General features: G+C 40.6%; 1 protein-coding gene across 7 annotated transcripts; it reads right to left on the reverse strand.

Moving 5' to 3' along the window:
• Positions 1 to 5434: 5434 nt before the first annotated feature.
• On the reverse strand, positions 5435 to 18662 carry RNF8 (ring finger protein 8). Of its 7 annotated transcripts, none has more exons than XM_033512588.1 (9): positions 18482 to 18582; positions 17050 to 17208; positions 16043 to 16171; positions 13691 to 14431; positions 12489 to 12581; positions 12056 to 12145; positions 10758 to 10865; positions 8922 to 9126; positions 5435 to 7044 (listed from the first exon to the last, which is right to left on the reverse strand). In XM_033512588.1, exons 3-9 carry the CDS (start codon positions 16109 to 16111, stop codon positions 6899 to 6901), a joined length of 1452 nt encoding a protein of 483 aa, XP_033368479.1. In that variant the 5' UTR covers positions 16112 to 16171; positions 17050 to 17208; positions 18482 to 18582; the 3' UTR covers positions 5435 to 6898. The 7 variants fall into 7 exon arrangements, with proteins under 7 accessions (XP_033368479.1, XP_033368478.1, XP_033368475.1 ...); XM_033512586.1 differs by lacking the exon at positions 17050 to 17208 and adding an exon at positions 7887 to 7986 and having other exon boundaries at positions 6940 to 7044; positions 18482 to 18662; XM_033512587.1 differs by lacking the exon at positions 17050 to 17208 and having other exon boundaries at positions 8915 to 9126; positions 18482 to 18660.
• Positions 18663 to 18689: the final 27 nt, after the last annotated feature.

Below are 18689 nucleotides of genomic sequence, written 5' to 3' on the forward strand. Positions count from 1 at the left end.
ACCCCTATGGGTTAATCAGTGGCTGGCCCCTCCCTGAGGAAAAACTAGTAGTGCTTGAGTCTCTGGTGCAAGAACAGTTACAAAAAAGACACAGTACCCATCAGAAGCTCATAGAATACACCTATCTTTGTCATCCAAAAACCCAACAATAGCAGCTAAACACTCCAGCCAGGAGTTAACAAGGGCATAGAGGACATGGGCACACTACAACCTGGTCTACCATCCCATTATGATTCTTAAAGAATGGAAAATGCCTGTTATTGATTTAAAGGACTGTTTCTTTGACATTCCTCTTCATCCTGATGATGCTCCTGGATTCACTTTCTCGGTACCTAGTATGAACAGAGGGGCTTCCCTCCAGTGGTACTAATGGACAAGGCTGCTGCAAGGCATAAAAATTCCCCAACCATATGCCAATGGTTTGTGGCTAAAGTTTTGGCTCCTGTTCACCAAGATCATCCACAAGCGATTATTTACCACTACATGGATGATACACTTATTGCAGCTGAGAATGATCCAGCTTTGGATCCAGCTTTAAAAGTCAGTTACAGCTATCCAACAAGCAGGACTTAACATTACAGAGAAAAAGATACAACAGATGCCACCCTGAAAATACTTGGGGCTTAAAATTCTCTCTCAAACTATACAGCACCAGCCATTGCAACTAAATGAGAATCCAGAGACACTCCATGATTTACAAAAACTGTTAGGAACTGTTAACTGGGTTAGCCCTCTATTGGGGATCACTAATGAAGATTTGGCTCCATTGTTTGTTTTGTTAAAGGGGGATTCTGAGTTAAATTCACCTAGGCAGCTGACAGGCAAAGCAAGTGTTCCCTTAGGAAAAGTATTCCAAGCCATTCAAACTCATCAAGCACACAGAATGAATCCAAATTTACCATTCCTTCTAGCTGTTTTGGGGAAGGGACCTCAAGTCCAATGCCTTCATTTTTCAATGGGACCCTGGGACATCAGATCCTTTGTTAATTCTAGAATGGTTTTCCTGCTCCATCAGCCAGGGAAAACCATAACAACAAAACCAGAGATGGTGGCTCAGCTTATTATCACAGCCAGATCACACTTCTTTTCACTCAGCACGAAAGATTTCTCTACTGTATATCTGCCCACAACTACTGCACATTTGGATTGGCTATTGCATCAATCAAAATGTCTGCAAATTACGCTTGAAAATTCTACTGAGCAAATTGCAATACATTACCTTAAGCATAAGTTACTGCATTCTGCCCTTAACATAATCCCAAAACCATTAAGAAGTGATGTGCCGTTGAATGCACTCACTGTCTTCACAGATGGATCAGGACAATGCCATAAATCAGTTATAACCTGGCAAAACCCTGTAACACGAGTCGGAATTGGACATCTAAACAGTAGACGGTTCACCCCAAATGGTGGAATCAGCTGCAATTGTTAGAGTTTTTTCTAAGTTTACATGCCCTTTTAATATGGTTACTGATTCTGCTTATGTTATAGCTATCATCAAGAGAGCTTAAATTCATTTCTAAAGACAGTAACTAATGATCAGTTATACTCCTTGCTTACGAATCTTATTTTTCTTCTTTCTCAGAGACAGGATCGCTATTTTGTCTTGCACGTCCATTCCCATACCTAATTGCTCAGACCTCTGACAGAAGATAAAGGACCTTTGGTTCCAGCAAAAAATATCAAACCATATCTATAGCCTCTACAGGAACACCAAGACACTCTACAAGAGAAATCACAAAATGAACCTAAGGAAAAGATATCCTGAGAACTACCACCTATCTGCTGCAGAACTCCTTCAAAATTTCCTTTCTGAGCTTTCCCACAGATTATTCTATTAAACATCACCCCCAAAGGACTCCTGCTCATTATGGCCATCCAAATCAACCCCTTCTCCTCACAAAGATGTGGATAATCCCACAGCCAAAACAAAACCACATGGACACAGCTGCAAGGACTTTGAGTGCATGTGTTATACGAATCATTCTGATCATAGTAATCAGTCCATTCATCACAGTATACAAATTGTCAAGGAAAGAGTCAAGAAATTGCAAGTAGATGACAGCGACTAGTTCAATGGACTATTCAGAAAATGGAACTTACCTAGTTGGACTCTATCTTCAGTCAAAACGGGTTTACTGATTTTTGTAGTTGTGCTTATGTTGGTACCCTGTTTTTTAAGTTGTCAGTTAAGGGTTTTTCAGAAATCTTTACTGAAGGTCTTTGCAACTCAAAGAGTAGGGGCAGATGTTGGAAGTGAATCAGCTGGGATATATCATACTTTGGACCGGGTTTCTGATACAAGGGAATAAACCTGAGGCCCTGGGAGGCAGGATACTGAAAGGATGGAAATTAGGATGCTACTGGAATCATTCCATAACAGGTTATGTCCCTGGTTTGCATTCACGATTGGACCCCTATGAATTGTTAAATTCAGCACTCCGGTGGGTCTTTGGAGCTTTACACCAGAATGTGCGGCTTTTATAGTTCGTTATTTTACCACCAGTAAAGCTTTTCGGGCATCTCCATCATTCCCATCCATCCCTCTATTTTGCCACACCTGCCTGTCCGGACTGGTCCCAGAGTCATAGCAAGCTGACTGTGACAATCTGTGACTAGCTCAGTTGTAACCTGACATCTGGAAGTGCTTGATGCCACCCCAAAACAGGTAACAGTTCAGGGCATAACATCTCTAAGGGCACATCCAAGTACAACCAAGTAGAAAACTAAGAGACAATCAAGTAGATTAAAGGATCCAGATCTTAGAGCATAGGTGAGCATGCTGCAGATATAACAGATCTGCTTTTGTCAGTGAAAAGCTTTTTTAAGTGGACAGTTGTCTTAGGCTGCAACACAAGATGTAACCATAAGTATGTATTCTATTACCATCTGTTAAAACCAGGTAGGGCAATGTTCTTTAGCTCTTCCACAACCCATCATCCCTCCAGGGTGATATCTTCTGTTAATGGGCCATCGAGTCTCACTGCAAGACTGATAAAATTACATTATCCCATTGTGAGAAGCTCCATCCAGGGGGAGGAGCCAAGCATTCCTACCTAATCTAAGATCTAGAACACCACAAGCAGCTTTTTTCCACTATTCTCAGAAGACCAGACTCATCTACACCACCAGAGGAAAATTACACCCTTCTACAGGATCACTGCTTCAACAGAACCACGTGTCACTCCAAAAGGACTGCAGCCACCATTTAATTGGACTACTATCAACACCCTGAGCAACAGGGCATCAGGTTGTATCCTGTAATTGGGTTTTTTTGTACGACTGCATTTTTATTTTAATTTTTCTAGTAAAGACCTGTTATTCCTATTCCCATGTCTTTGCTTGAGAGCCCCTTAATTTCAAAATTATATTAATTTGGGGGGGGTGGTGGTGTTTACATTTTCCATTTGAAGAGAAGCTTCTACCTTCCTTAGCAAACATCTGTCTTTCAAACCAAGACAACAGTATTAATACTTAACCTCTCTCAGTGGATATTTACACACTGTGTATCCACCAGTAAGAGCGAAAATAACCTGAAATATACCACTTACATTCTTCATGTTCTAGTGGAGAGGACACACCCAGAAATCAAACCAAAGATTACCACTCTATTACCAGGGGAAGCATTATCTTTCTCTGCAATATACATAAATACTAATATAATAAAATACATACATATTTTGCAAAATGAAATGAGAAAAAAAAAACAACACAGCAGTATGGAAGAGATAAAGAGTAGAAGAATTTGCAGTCCTACTTAACTAGCATATTTTTCTTCTACTCCTCTTCATTGGAATTGCCTGTTCCACATCAACCTATTTCATGAACATTTTGAGGAATGCTCTTCTCTTGCACATTCTAGATAGAATCTACTCACAAAAGAAATTCTCAAGAGCACATACAGAAAGTGAACATTAAAAAAGAAAGAAGTTTGGCATTCTCTGAGAGAGGCTGCTGGGAGTTTCTTCTCTGCTTGAGATTAGGCCAATAGCTAGCCAGTTTTGAGAACTGACAGCATTTTAGACCACTGAAAGGTAAGATCACTTTGTGAATACCACCTTCTAAACCCAAGCCTGAGAACTGCTCGTCTCTGTTTCTTGAAAGGTATTGAAGCTCTGTTGTGGCTGGCCCCAGTCCCCCACGGCCTGTGTAGCCTGGGGGGAGGCTGGGCCAGACTCCACTGGCTCCTGGGGGGTTGTGGGGGATGGAGACTGAGGGGGTTCCCCTGGCCCCAGGCCAGCCTGGGCTCTGCTATGGCCCTCCTGGGAAGCCTTCTGGGTCCCATTCCATCAGGGTGGCTGAAGCCCTTCCCAGGGGAACCCTCGGCCCTAGGCTGGGCCAGGCCAGGCTGCTGACATCTCGATGATACCCTCTTGCCCCCTCCATGGCCCTGGGCTGAGAGAGACACCTGAAATCCAACCCCTAAAAGCTGGCTTGGGCCAGATTTAACCCTTTCACTACACAGACTTAATCCCCTCTCCAGACAGAGGGAAGTGGGAGCTCGACACATAAAAGACAACATGAAACATCAAGGTCAATAAAAGAATAAATCAAGCCTCAGGAGAATGAGGAGATGCTTTAATAAGCTGAAATATTCTTCTGGTAGGACCATGGAGATGGACAATAATGTTCTGAAAAACTCCTTTAATTCAAGAAAGAGTATGGGGGGGAATGAAGTATTTCAAACTGTAGATCTGAGCAGAAGTATCCATTGATGAAGCTGAGCAGATGGTGGAGTAGCTGTGATCCCATGAGATGCTTGAACAGAGAAGGAGAAGTGAGAGTTGATGAAGACATTTTGCCCCAAGGGAAAGAAGCAAACCTCTGTTCCCAGAGATGATCACAGAGACAGATGAAGAGAACCTTTGCCTTTGAATAAATCATCCTTAAAATAATACACCTCTGAGTGGTTTGAAAATGGGAGGAATGCATGATGACAGTTTTTTCCCAGGTGGTTGCCAGTCATGGAAATGAAAAGCCACGAGAAAACTCTTTTTGTGGATAATCCTCCATGGAATGACAAAATTCCTCTCCCTACAGAGAGTGATGAAAAGACTGTTGAATAGTTGGTACTGCTTTAACATCCCAGGTTTTGTCTCTAGAGTGTCAGTTGGGAAAGGAAAAAGGTTGGGTGGGGGAAGAAAAGTTTCTGGAGGTTTTATTCTGGTTTGTTATTCTTGTAGTCTTGTTAATAAAGTTCCTTTATTCCTTTTAAGCCTTTTTTGCCATTCTCCTAATCCGTATCTCACAGCAAGAAATGAGTAAGTATTCTGGTGATTTTAGCTAGAGCTAAAACCACCACAATACAAAAGATGTAATGTCTCCTTCACAAAAGAAACCTTACACTAAAGTTTTAAGCAAGCTGTCTGGCCCACAGATCAGGCCTCCCTTGTTTAAATCCTACCAACCAAATCTGTCAGAATACAGTACTTCCTTAGGACACCCATGCACCTTTTTAATGGGATCTTTCTTGGAGGAAGAAGGTAAGAGGTATGATTGTAGCTATTAAATCAGCATTAGGGTAGTCACAGTCTTGAAGGATTGGGTTGTCTTTTATCAGTTCCTGAATACAAAAGTCTTTCAAATAACTTTAGTCACACTGCGTACAGCAATCAAAACATGAAGCAAAGTAATTAAATGAGATAGTCTGTTTTCTCAAAAAAATCTAAAGACTACTAGAAGACATTCATCTCAGTGGCTGCACCAAAGACTAATGCAGAAATGGATTTATATTTTCATTCTTAAACAAAATAAACATACAAACAAAAAGGTACTTAAAAAGAGCCAAAGAAATATTACAGATGAGAAGGGTTTCCCCATTCTGTTCTCACAGTGTAAGAGTCCTTTCCATGTAACAGCTAAGCCGTAAGCATAAGTCACCAGAAATGGAACTCAATAGACAAATACATGATACAATGAGGCATGACTTGATCAGTTTCTTATGAATGAGTAATTTGCCGTGAGGGTAGTACAACTCACAGCTCAGCAGTTATGTCTTGTAAACAATAAAGCAAAGTGCTTTATCCTGTACCTTGTGGTTGTCTACGGATGCTACTTTACTACCCTGCAAACAGGACATTTCAATAATTTGGAGAGCAGCACACTTGAAGAAGCAGAGGTTCCTCTCTTGCTGCTGATTATATGTTTTTAAAGTAATTGCTAAAAATTTCTGGTTGTACTGCTTCCCAGTTCTAAAACCCTTTATGCAAAAGCCTGAAGAAGAAACAAAGCAAAGGCACTACATGAAAAGAACACTACCTGAAGACTTCTGGAAGATTTAATCTCCTCTGTCCCTATCTAATGGAAAATGAGCTACATAAACAGAGCAAGCCGAAGACCAGCAGCTAGCTTAAAATGCATTTGCAGCCAACAGTGTCCATATCCCACCCTTTATTAACTTTAATGCCAAAGGCCTGGGATGATTCTAGTTGGCATATGAAATTCAAGAGGAAAACCCACATTGGCACTTTTTCCTGATATACTTGTCTCCCGCCTGCTGGTGGGGATGGCCAAAAGGCTTGGGACATTCCCTCTGCTGCCTGAAATAAGGGATGCTGATGTAAACATGTAATTCACTAAGGAAAGAACAATGATGCAATACAAACTATTTCATTACACCAAGCAGGTCACAACCTAACATAGAAGTTTAGGGTTTGTATGTCAATTAGCCAGTGTAATGGCAGTCTGTTCTCTCACAAACCCAATTTTGTTTTAGAGATCAAGCTTCTGTGCGTTCATTTTGGAAACAAGATCCTTCTTCCAAATGCTCCTAGTTTACAGCTCTAGCCTCTTCACAGGTCCTTCCAGGTGCCCAGTCTACTCTTCCAGCAGCAGTCAAACAAACACCATTAGGCTGGTTCTAGGCAGCACAGGAGCAATGAGTCTTCAGTAGCAACGTTCAGATAACATAGTAGCTTTCACTATAGGAAGAATCTTCCTCAGAGTCCTCATTGTCACAACTGCTCATTGACAAGATGGAGTTGGTGAAAGAAGGGACACTGTTGTCATTGTCTATGGCTGGTTTCGACATCACATTCTGTTTCTCTGCATTCAAAACACACAGATAAAAAAGTTAGCTGTGACAACTGTAGCCACAAGTGCTAAATTACTACTTGTCTTTGAAACTATATTTTAGTTTCCGTCCGTTTGCAATAGGTCTTTCAAGCTGCAGGACATAGGCCTTTTTCTTTTCCTGCTTTCAGCATAAAAGAACAAAGGTATGGGAGTTATTTGCTTCTCAAGTGCTCTAAAGTGTTCTGTGTGTCTTTTCCTATTAAGTTGAAACAGATGAGGAAGAGACATTCTCCACCCCTTTACAGGCACACAACTGGCAATGGAAGTGGCTAACTTATTTCAGTGTCTTGCTAGGTAAGAAAAGGAAAGAAAAAAAATGTGATAAGGGGCTCTCAAACAAGTAGTGATTGTTCAGGTCATTTATAGCCTCATCAAAAGCTTCATCTGTTTAAGACTGCAAGCTGTCCTTCTAGTGCAGGGGCTACTAAGACTCTTAGAAAAGTTTCTTGGAAAGCCCTGACAGCTTCTCAAGTGTCACTTGCAACATCATTCTTCTTTCAACAGGTGTATTTCTTAAGAATTAATTTTAAATAGACAAATGGTTATCTTCATTTCAATCAAAATGTTTCTATCACTGCACCAAAAGACGCAAAGAAACCATTTCACCTTCCAGCTGAAGCATGTCACAGTAAATTTAAATGATTTCCTACTGGTAGTTATTTCTGATGGTAGGCTATGAACTCATTTGCTTTTTGTTCAAACAAGGATGAAGACCACTGGTGTAGCACACAGTGGGCTCCAATGAAGGCACCACTTCAGCTAGTGCCCATTAGCTACCTGACAAGACACTTCAGGAACACTGTGGCACTCACTCTGCAGATGCATGAATCGCACAAGGGCTGCCTCAGTTCTGCAGAGGTAAAAGCAATTCTTGTAGCTGAGCCAGGCAGGCTCTCAGCAATGCAGCATTTCCTGAGGGAATCAGACCGAAAGGGTTATCATAGGTTATAATTTCAGGCTTGAACCAGCACTGCTTAGTGATGTCATTCTATGTCACCATGGCACATCTGAAAGGTGTCAAAAGCCTTTCTTTTGGTAAAAGGCTTGATACATTGCAAAATTAAGGATGGTGCAGTGATGTCTATGAAGGGAAAACAAGACAATTACTTAGAGAACACAGCAATAGATATTTAAGGGATAACAGGAACAGGTATCTACATTTCAGCACCTAGATACCAGTGTCAAGTGCTCTAGAAAGAAATTTAAAAGGAAGCAGACATGGAATAAGCTATACTGGGGTTTTTATTAAAGCAATCTCCACCATGCACAATATTTTAGCAACAACTAGGCAAGACGTTATGCCTGTAAGCCACAGTGGTTTTAATTCCACAAAAATAAACATGTCAGAGCAACTGTCAGTTCAGTCATAAATTTCCATGATATACCAGTGTCTCCTTCAGAGATTTTCTACATAAATCTAGCACAAAGAAAATAATTCAGAGCTTCTAGTCAGGTCTGCTGAATTTCTGTAATTATGCAATCCACAGTTAAATCAAAGGTGCCTGGCAAAATTTTCAAGGACCATTCTATATTTTTGCTTTTATTAAGTGGTCTCTTTGAAAGAGTGAAACCTTTAGCATGGTTAGATTAAGTTGTCCCACCAGACTATGGTGGTCTTCATACCACCAGTATGAAAGACTTCATACTGAAGTCTTTTTCCAAACTTTGTACTAATTTCAGTTTACTGTGCAGTAAAGCTAGCTAGTCAAGAGATGTAGTTATTATTTTTTTAGTGTTTCTGCAGCATTCCCTGAGCATCTCCTTAGTATATAGGTGCCAAAGAAAGTTGTACAAAATAGGTGGAATAAAAGACTGTACTCATCATGCCACATCCACCCACCTCTCACCTTTCCGCTCTCTGATAAGGTTCAGGCGATGCTCTTTCATTTCCACATCGAGTTTTTCTACCATCCTGTTAATGCAGTTATCCAGCACCAGAGAGCGTGTCTTTGATTTGATCTCCTGCCTGCAGATAGGGCACTCCACTTTACGTCTCATCCACTCATTGATACAGTAGGAGCAGAAGCTGTGTGCACAGTTCAGAGTGACCGCCTGTGGAATTCAGCAGAAGGATACTGGTCATAACATGCTTGCAAAGGCACTGTCAAGCAAAAATAGACTGAATACAGGGAAATATTAGATGAATATTTTGTATAGGGAAAGGGACTGAAGAGCCCAAAGCCTTCAGGGCCTGTGCAGGAGTCACACAAACTCTCCCATGCCAGAGGTCAGGCCAGCTTTACAAGTGTCCTGGGGTGACTTTATGATACTGGTATCCTCAATTGTCTGGTTTATGTTACATATTAAGTTCTGCACCTTTAAGACTGGCTCTGAGAGTGAAGGAGAGGGAAGAAGAAGTTCACAGTTTGTGTTAAAGAAAAACACTCGCTCCCCTGCATCCTGCTGCTGGACTGTGGTGTCTGCAGCACGGACAGACAGCGGGACAGAGCTGCTCTTTTACAGTTAGTTAGTTTTAGCTAGCTGAGGCAGAGGAGTTCCCTGGACTGTTTTTTTCCTTTTTCTTTGTATCTGTTCAAACCGGCTCTGGACTGAAAAACACCCAGCCAAACCCCAGGAGCTCACACCTGTGGTCCACTGGGGCCCGGACCTCAGCACTTTCTGGTGCCAGAGGGATTGTTAAGAGACTGAGCAAGCCAAGCTATACCACAAGAAAAGGACTTTTCTGGATTTGTCATCTCATCGAACAGCGAGAGGTTTTATTGTTTAATATTATTCAATTTCTGTTAAATAAATAGTTTTTTGCACTTCTCTCCAAGGAAATCTCTTTTTCCCAAACCAGTTGGGGGGGGGCTGTTTGAATTTTGCTTTTTCAGGAGAACCCCATTTGGAGGTTCTCTCCCAAATTTGCCCTAAACTAGGACAATGAGTCAATTAATGGAGTTAATGAAAGTGATATATAGCAAGCCAGAAACAGTCAAAATTCATTCATTTTATTACAAGTTATCCAAATTCGAAAAGGATAAATTATGGAAAAAACTCAAGACACTGAAAAATATCATCTTAATATACTGAGAAACCAGAAATCAAAATTTCAGCTAGCTCGTAAGCCATTATAATAAGGCTAATACATCAGGTTTCCCATAGTAAAAAAGAATGTAATAAAACTGACCTTCTAGCAAAACATGAACAAAAATAATGGTCTACATGACAAGCATAGCCTATTACTTGGAGAATCAAATGAAAATAGGCCAATTTCTCAAAGAAAGAGTTTATCTGAACAATATAAATATCCCAGGACTTGTCTGAATACTGTACCTCCCTTCCTTTACTAACCTCTCCATATATCTAAATCTCAAATAGTCCAACTCTAGTCAGCTTAAAGCAAGGTCCACTACAAAATAATTCTTCCGTAAGCAGTTGTTAGAAATTTGGAACACCAGTTCAAAAACCTACACAAGTGCACCCAGCTTATGTGCATTTTAGGATTAAGCACCCATGTCTATGCAGATAGAGACATTAAAGCTGAATTTGCCGTCAAATAGAGTCAGGGCAGACAGAATGAATTTATGGATCAACTCTTTCCCATAAGGACTCACTGTGGGTCTGTTGGGACTGTTAAACAAATTAAATAAAGAAAAGGGCTTAAATATTGCATAACTAGAACTATGGAAAGCTTCTCAAATCTCTTTTTTACTAGCAAACCCATACAGGTTTAAACATACCTCGATAAAGTGCTCAGAACAGATTGTGCACTGCAACTCATTCTCCAACACATCATTCATCTGATTCAATACCTCTTCTTTTTGGGCTCTCACCTTTTCCTTTTCCTCCTATTGGAAAAGTACATGTGCTTATGCATCAACAAAGAACAAGTTTTTTCTCAATTGGCAGGAAGTGTGTGTGCAGGGGAAGAAAATCATACTGCAAAGCTCCACATGACAGGTGAAGTGGGTATCTATCATATACCCAGATCTGTAACCTCCTTCCTCTTTGTAGTCTCAGCAGTATTGAGAATTCTCCCACCCACTAAAGAGAACTTGAAAGGAAGAACAGCACCTACTACCAAAATTCCCTTCAGCCTAAAGAAATGACCAGATGATCCTCTTCAGAATCTTTCAACCTGTTCCTGGCAAGAGTTTGCTTTTAATCAGTATTTTTTTTTGGTGTCTGATATTAAAAGCAAAACACCCAACAGACTAAACACATCAAATGTTAAAAAAAAGGAAGCAATAAAGTTTAAAACATTTACTTGCATTTAACAACCTAATAATCTTTTTGATTGCTTGTTAAGAGTTAAATTAGGCTGATTAGGCTGGGTACCTGCTCTATCTTCTAAAAATAACGGGAAAATTATTCTAATTGAAGCTGTAGTTGAAACAGCAACAAACTTCCAAAGATGACATTAAAAAAACAAAGAAAACTGTCAATGTTGGATAATGTGATAGTTTCCAAAAGTAAGTTACAGGAAAGGATCTCCTTAATTATTTTCCACACATCACTTTGTGTCAAGGGCAGGAAGAACTGTGGTTTATCTCAATCATTATTCAAATTCCATGTTGCTTCAGTCCTACACTCCCTTATAGAACTGCTGTCACAATGCAGTTTTACTTGAATGCCCTTTAACTGAAAATGAAGCACCTCATTTTTCAAACATTTTTAGTTTGTCAGTGGATTTTTTTACTGTTATTTCTGGTTTGACTTTTTGTTTGCTTGTGGTTTTTTTTAAAGAAAGGGTGCAATGGGCCCATTGCTCTTCTACAATGCATTGTTCAGTTGCTTTGGGCTTTCCTTCTGATCGAGAAAGATCTACTAACAACTGTCTGACACTAATTTACCAAAAGGGCAAGGTGCCTCCTCCCCCAGTACTTGAAACCAGAGTCAGCTGCCATCTCAAAACACAGAAATTTTGCACTATAGGAGGCCAGGCAGAGCCAAGACAATAGTTAAACAAACCATTTCCTCTGCTGCAGCGTGTCATGTTTCACTTACGAATAAAACTAAGAATGCAGTTATTCATTACCTTGGTTTCTTCCAGTTCTTTATTCTTGGCTCGAATTATCTCCTCAAAATCTTTTTTATTACGATTCAGTTCTTCCATTAAAGCACGATGCTGTAACAATACCATTACAGAAGTTATAAGAGTACCATTATAAGCAATCCTATTAAAGATACATGGTCATAGTCATAAGATTCAGCATTAAAGTTCACTCATTTCTCCTATTCTCCTCCTAGAAGAGCAACATATATGAGTTGATGTGTTAAGACAGTTTATCCTTAACTTAAAACTGCAATGCAATTCCAGTTATTTATTACATTCCCAGTGCCATCACAATTTGCATTCCCTTTTCCAGGTTACTCTTTCACTTCAGAAGGTTTTACAGTCACCTAAGGCAAAGTCCTTGTCTTTTACCAAGAAACCACAGCACTCTGAAAGATTTAAATATCTGACTTACAGTTAGACCAAACCTAGACTCATAATCACTTGCCTCTTGCAAGACCTGGGCCAGCTGCTCCTTCAGGTTCTCTTCTTGCTGACACTTTTCTCCCTGGGTGGGTTAAGAAGTGGGAGGAAAAAAAGACTTGAACATAAGAGACAGAAAATTACTACTCTGCACATTCTTTTTAGAGGATATGCTTAAAGAAACAACACAGATTTTCAACAAATGACAAGATGTTCCACTCTAGGGTTTGCAACAGAAATTAGAGCTATCATTTACTGTGAAGAGTTAAAATGGATGTATCATTTACAGTTCCACATTTGAAATACCCCCACATCATTCTAGCTCAAAAGGCACCAGCATATTCACAGAAGCAAAAAGATCAGTAACAGCTTAAAAGCTGCAACTCTGTCTTTGAGCACATTCAAAGAGGTCAGAGATACCTAAAGCTCCAGGTAAACACCTTGTTGTTTCTAAGGACACAACTCCAAACTTGCTATACTTCTGATACTGGTATACTGCCTTTAGCAGAAGACTTTAAGGAAGTAACTAGTAAATTATTAGTTAAATTATTATTATTTAGTATTATATATAATATTATTATATTAAGATTAATCCTCATTTTCTTTAAATCATATTTTGAGCAGTCTCAAGTTTGAACAGATTTCAGTCTCTTACCAAAAAAGCAACTTATCACATATACTTCCTGCTTACAGATTACAAGATTGCAAGAAAGGGTTCTTTGAAAGTAGGAAAAGAATCTCCTTCCCTCCAAGGATAAAGGTATGCAATATTTCATTGATTTTAAAGACAGTGCATTTGCCATGCAAACTGAGCATTATTTCAGCCATGTGATGAGAGAAATTCACACTTAAAGTGATTACTTTTCAACTTGTCCTCTCTATAAGCATGAGAGATCAGGCAAAGACTTCCATTCTTTTATTTAAAAACATGCTTCTTTACCAACTGAAATGCTTTATTTTGCACCTTTTTCTGACTTCTCCATGCAGACAAATCTCTTCTGTCTCTGCCCTTTCTTTCGGTACATGCACTGTATTACATGCTAAGTTAAATACTTCCATGAAAATTTTAGCAGGGTAACTCACACAAACACTATTTATGTTACTGTATAGTTCAAGAGCTATTTTGGATCAATGCCTTATATGAGGCACTCCTTAAAGTGAAGACACAGGCCAAAATTGTTACCACCATTATACCTCTAGCTTCTGCTGCTCTTTACAGAATGTCCTCTCCAACTCTTCCACCTGCTGCTGCTGATGCTCTTGTTCCATGCAGAGTTGGTTCTGCAACTCCTGCAGCTCCTGTTCCATCAGAAAGATATCCTTCTGATCACACTTCCTGTGCTTCTGCTTCACATTTAGAACTTCAGACTGCTTCTCCTGCACTTTGACCTTTAATTTCATTGTATCTACTAACGATTTCCTCAGCATTTTCAAGCCAGTCCATGACTCTGCAAGGCCAGAGCCTTTCTGGTCCTTCTGGGGGACAGTCACAGCTTTCTTGGAGTCAACAGGGCTACCATGCACTGGACCACTATCCCCGTCACTGGGTCCAGGAGAAGACAGCTTGGCATCCATCTTCTCTGTTAGCCGTCTGGCCTCTTCTGCCTCTGCCCATGATTTATCTGAAGGCTCATTGTTAAATGACATTCTGTCTCTTTTGCATCTGGAGTTTGAAGGGCCTTCTGATCCAGATGTCTCCAATTCCTCCAAACTACATTTACGTTTAGTTCTTGAACTCTTAGCTTTCCCTAGGTCACTTCTTTGGGCTAAAAAGGGTCTAATTTTCTCCCATTCGTCTTTAATTACTTCATACTCATATTCAGCGGTCTCTCTGTTTTCCAAAGGCACTCCTAACTGTATACGGTCTCCTTCAGCAATAGGATAGACTTTTGATGGATCCAGGCGCTGTTTGTTAAGCCAGACTCCATTTAGACTCTGCCAATAAACACAGAATCACCAAAATTTAATATGTAGTTACAGAGTCCTCTGTAAGTTATTTCTGGCAATGGTAAATAAACACAGCCAACCTCTCCAGTGCTTCAGAACAACACACCTCTTTAAATAAAGCTTGTAATATCCAGCTTATTTGCTCAGTGTTGCATTTATTACTGCACTGTATTATTTACTGAACATTATTCTTGCATTACAGATTTTCTGTACAATCACCAAGAACAACATTTTGACATACGTGCTTGTGCAGAAAGAAAACAATGATCTCTGAGGGGAAAAACATGCACAAAAGCTTCTGAAATAAGAATTAACTAATAAAAAGACTCCACAATAGATCATTGTCAGGAACATTGAGTACTACAGTAATTATTCTGTTACCTGAAATTCCAGAAAAAGAAAAAAAAAAAAAGGAAATAAGAAGAAGCATTGGTTATATTCCTTGAAGAAAAACAAAGTTTTCCATAAATACAAGGAAACTATAAAGAAGGAAAATGTTCTTCCAGAGATAATGCTTGAAGCACAAGGAAGATTTTGAAATTAGCTCAATAAATAGTTTTCAAAACCAGCAAAACTGGTTTGTGCTCATGATGAACTGCAGAAACACTAGGAACTGACATATCTAAATGAGATTCAATGAAACAAGCTGACCAACAGTGAAAATAGACAGGAAGTGTTAACAGGATCTATGGTAGATGTTCCCTATCATGCAGCAACATTAAGTTTTCAAGTTTATACATGTACTACAAGAGGGTTTTGTTTAAGATCACTGTAATTTTAATAGTAGCCACTCCATTCCTTTCTGACTAATCTGCTGTTCAGCCAAATATCCTTCAAATCTGCATGATGTGTTGAACATTTTTGTTCTACCAGTGCTGTTTTAAACCAAATTACTCATTTTACTGTTTTCAGACCAAATGAGAAAGTGGAGACATCATTATATAAAAACAGATTACTGAAGTCAGTGAGACCCAGGTGATCACTCTGATACCAACATTTTATTCTAATCAGCTGAGAAGAACTTTCAGGAGAAATTCATTTGTATACAACATGAAGCATGGTTTTTCTAACACTAGATTCCCATGGAAGTTGATTACCATGAAAGCAATTGTGTCACTACAATAAGGAGTTACACTTTATTTTTTCATTAGTACTACAAGAATGCTATCCTTTTGAAAGGATAAAATCCTATGTCAAAATTCATATAGGATATTTTTTAAGAAAGTGACACCAAACAGCTTCACAGAATGCAAAGTGCCCTTGGCTTGGCCACACTGGTCTGGAAAATGTTAAACCAAGAGGTGGATCTACATACAGAAAGTAATATAGTTAGCATGCCAACTGCAGCAGACTAAAGTCTCCTGCTGGAAGTGCACATCAGGCAAGACACATTCCCATGGACCTTCTATCACTTATACTTATACTTTATCATATATATATTTATATATATATCATATATATATAGTATATATATACACCATATCATATCATATATTTATATACCTTATACTATATCATAGCCCATACATTGCTAGATCCAAAACAATGGATTCCATTCAATGAATCTCAGAGCACAAGGTCTTCAATTGGTCTCTGTACCTTGTTATCCTTGACAGTCCACTGCCCTTCTGCATTCTGCTGGAAGACACAGTGCTTACGAGAGATCATCAAGGGACAGGTTTTTGACACCAACTGGTATGTGATATCTAATCCTCGGCCTACAGTCACCTAAAAATAAAGTAGTTTAGTTATTGCAATCAGCAATGACATGGTAAATTCAGTTTACATCAATTTAAGTACAGCAAAACTCTAGATCAACATCTTATGGTTATTTCCAAAAAGTCTGTCATAATATGATTCTTTTTCATTTAAATTTAAGAGAAGATAGAAAACGGAAACGTACAAAGTTTGAAGTATTATCTTTCTCTCCCACTGAGGAAAATTTTACTTCTCTGAAGCACATTACAACCTTGGTTTCACGGAAATCTCCTTCAGCAGCAAAGCTACTCAAAGCCACTCACAAAACATCTGTGTCCCACCTCAGTTATTACCTAAACAAACGTGATTTCTTCAAACCAGCACTACTGCGTGTGGGTCTCAAGATTACTTCTTACCCTTTCCTTTTGCTAGTTGCATCTGTTCAACCATTTGTGAACAGGAAAGATACAGGAAAAAATAGCCCAGAAAACTGCCATCAAAAAAAGTGCACACCCCACATTGCCCTAAATATACAATACTTTTGTAAATCACAGCACTGATCCTATGTCTCAGAATCTAAGCTACAAGTGGGTGATGCTGTGTAGTGAAAGTGATCTAAATAACTGAGTCTAAATTAGACTCTAATAGTATCTTCTGGAAGAAGGGACATAATTTAATTGTACTATTGCACCACATTTTATTAAATCTCATCTAATTTCAGATTGCCATTTAAAGCACATCCCTGCTCTCCCTTCCTCTGTACACTGCTCTTAATTCATCTGTGCACTGCACTACCTGAACAGTTCTCACCTTGAGTTTAGAGCAACAACTCAGACCCCCATGTCATAACCAAAGGCAAGGAAGCAAACTAAGATGACAAAAGCAAACTTAACCATGTTAGTGCCTACCTCTTAAATGTTTCATATAGTGTTCTGTCAGCATGGATTGCATATGTAAGAGGTACAGAGACTTGAATGGATAGACTCCCCTCTTCATGAGGATTCAAACATATAATCAGCTTTGCATTTGTCCCAGCGGTGGCATCCTCAGGGCCCAGTCAAACACATCTGCAGGATCTCACACACCAATATGAGTGAGAGCAAGCAGGGTCAGTTACAAAAGTCCCCCTTGATCAAGTTCATTTAGCAAACAGGGGTCCAAGATGTTACCACTCTCCTGCTGGCAGTTCAGTACTGCTCACAGCAGTACTGGCAAGTCACAACACATCCCCACACCTCACCAGTGTCCTTTGGCACTGAAGTGGTCACAGCACCAAGCCTGACAGGGTTCAAGAAGTGTTTAGACAACACTCTCAGGCATGTGGTGTGATTCTTAGGGCTGTCCTGTGCAGAGTCAGGAGTTGCACTCAATGATCTTTGTGGGTCCCTCCCTACCAACTCAGGATGTTCTATGAATTATGGTGTAAATCTCCAGCAAAAGCAGTTTGTGCTCTGTGGCCTGGCACACCTAAAGCACCAGAATGCCATTAGCCTCCCTGCTGCCTATGACAACCACTGTGCAGACAATCAGAGCAGTAACATCCCAAACTGGATTCTCTGTACAATTATCAGCACTCTGGGGGCAAGTTGTATTACCTCCATTCCTTCGCTGAGGTGGTCTGCACATCTCAGGGCTTCAAATACACAATGGGACAGAAACAAAATCGTACGTTTGGATAGGTGCTTTTTGCAGTGTGTGAGCACAGGGCCTTGGCCACAGCATCATCCACACCATCTAACTACCTGTCTGATTTTGGCCAACAGAACAGCAATCCTTTAACAATGCCCCAACCTCACCACAAGTCTTTGCCTGCTGGGTTTTAGGGAGGAGTAGCAGGACCCATTTTTCCATTAAAAAACATGATCGCTGAGAAAACGGCTGTTCCTGAACCGCACCAAAACATAACCAAAACAATTTAAACACGACCTCGTTTACACCCGAATACCTTATGTCTTACGTAATATTAACGTCGGCAAAGCATTGCCTTGTTAATTAGGCCACGGACTACCTCGTCCTCATTTACGTTCCCGTCACACGAACACCTCTATCTAAATATGACATAAGAATTTAAAGAGATAAACAAGCAAAGGCTTGGCCAAGTCGACTCCAGTACCTGGGTCCGCCCTCCCCGCCCTCGGGCGTTAGCGGGGCTAAACGGCATCCGCTGGTGCCGCCCGGAGGCGGTGAGCCCTCCGAACGGCCACGAATGGCGGCTGCTCCTTAAGCGGGAAGAGGCTTTCCTCCTGGGAAGCACTGTCAGAAACGAGTTCCACCCAAACTACGCCCCAAGAGCCGTGCCCACCCGCCCGCTCCGAAGGGCCGGAGCCCGGCGCGGCTCACCTGCGTGCCGGCCTCCAGCAGGAGCCAGTCGCAGCTAGCCCCAACTCGGCGGAGGCACCAGGCCAGGCACGACACCCCGCGCACCGCCATGGCGCCCGCCCGGCGCGATCGCTGCTGCTGCTGCTGCTACGGCGACGGCGGCGGCGGCGGCGGCGGCGGGGACGAGACGGGACGGGGCGGCCACGCCCGACCGAGCCCGGGCCGTGAT

Source organism: Parus major, chromosome 3, assembly GCF_001522545.3.
Source record: "Parus major isolate Abel chromosome 3, Parus_major1.1, whole genome shotgun sequence".
Lineage (NCBI taxonomy): Eukaryota > Metazoa > Chordata > Aves > Passeriformes > Paridae > Parus > Parus major.

Excerpts from the sequence above, each read along its gene's own strand:
- RNF8 (XM_033512584.1), bottom strand. The coding sequence starts at position 18,571 with ATGGCGGTGCGCGGGGTGTCGTGCCTGGCCTGGTGCCTCCGCCGAGTT. Across the intron at positions 12,146-12,488 it reads AGTCTAGGTTTGGTCTAACT|CATCGTGCTTTAATGGAAGA; the intron begins GTAAGTCAGATA and ends GTATTGTTACAG. Across the intron at positions 7,045-8,921 it reads CCTTATCAGAGAGCGGAAAG|AGAAACAGAATGTGATGTCG; the intron begins GTGAGAGGTGGG and ends TTTTGAATGCAG.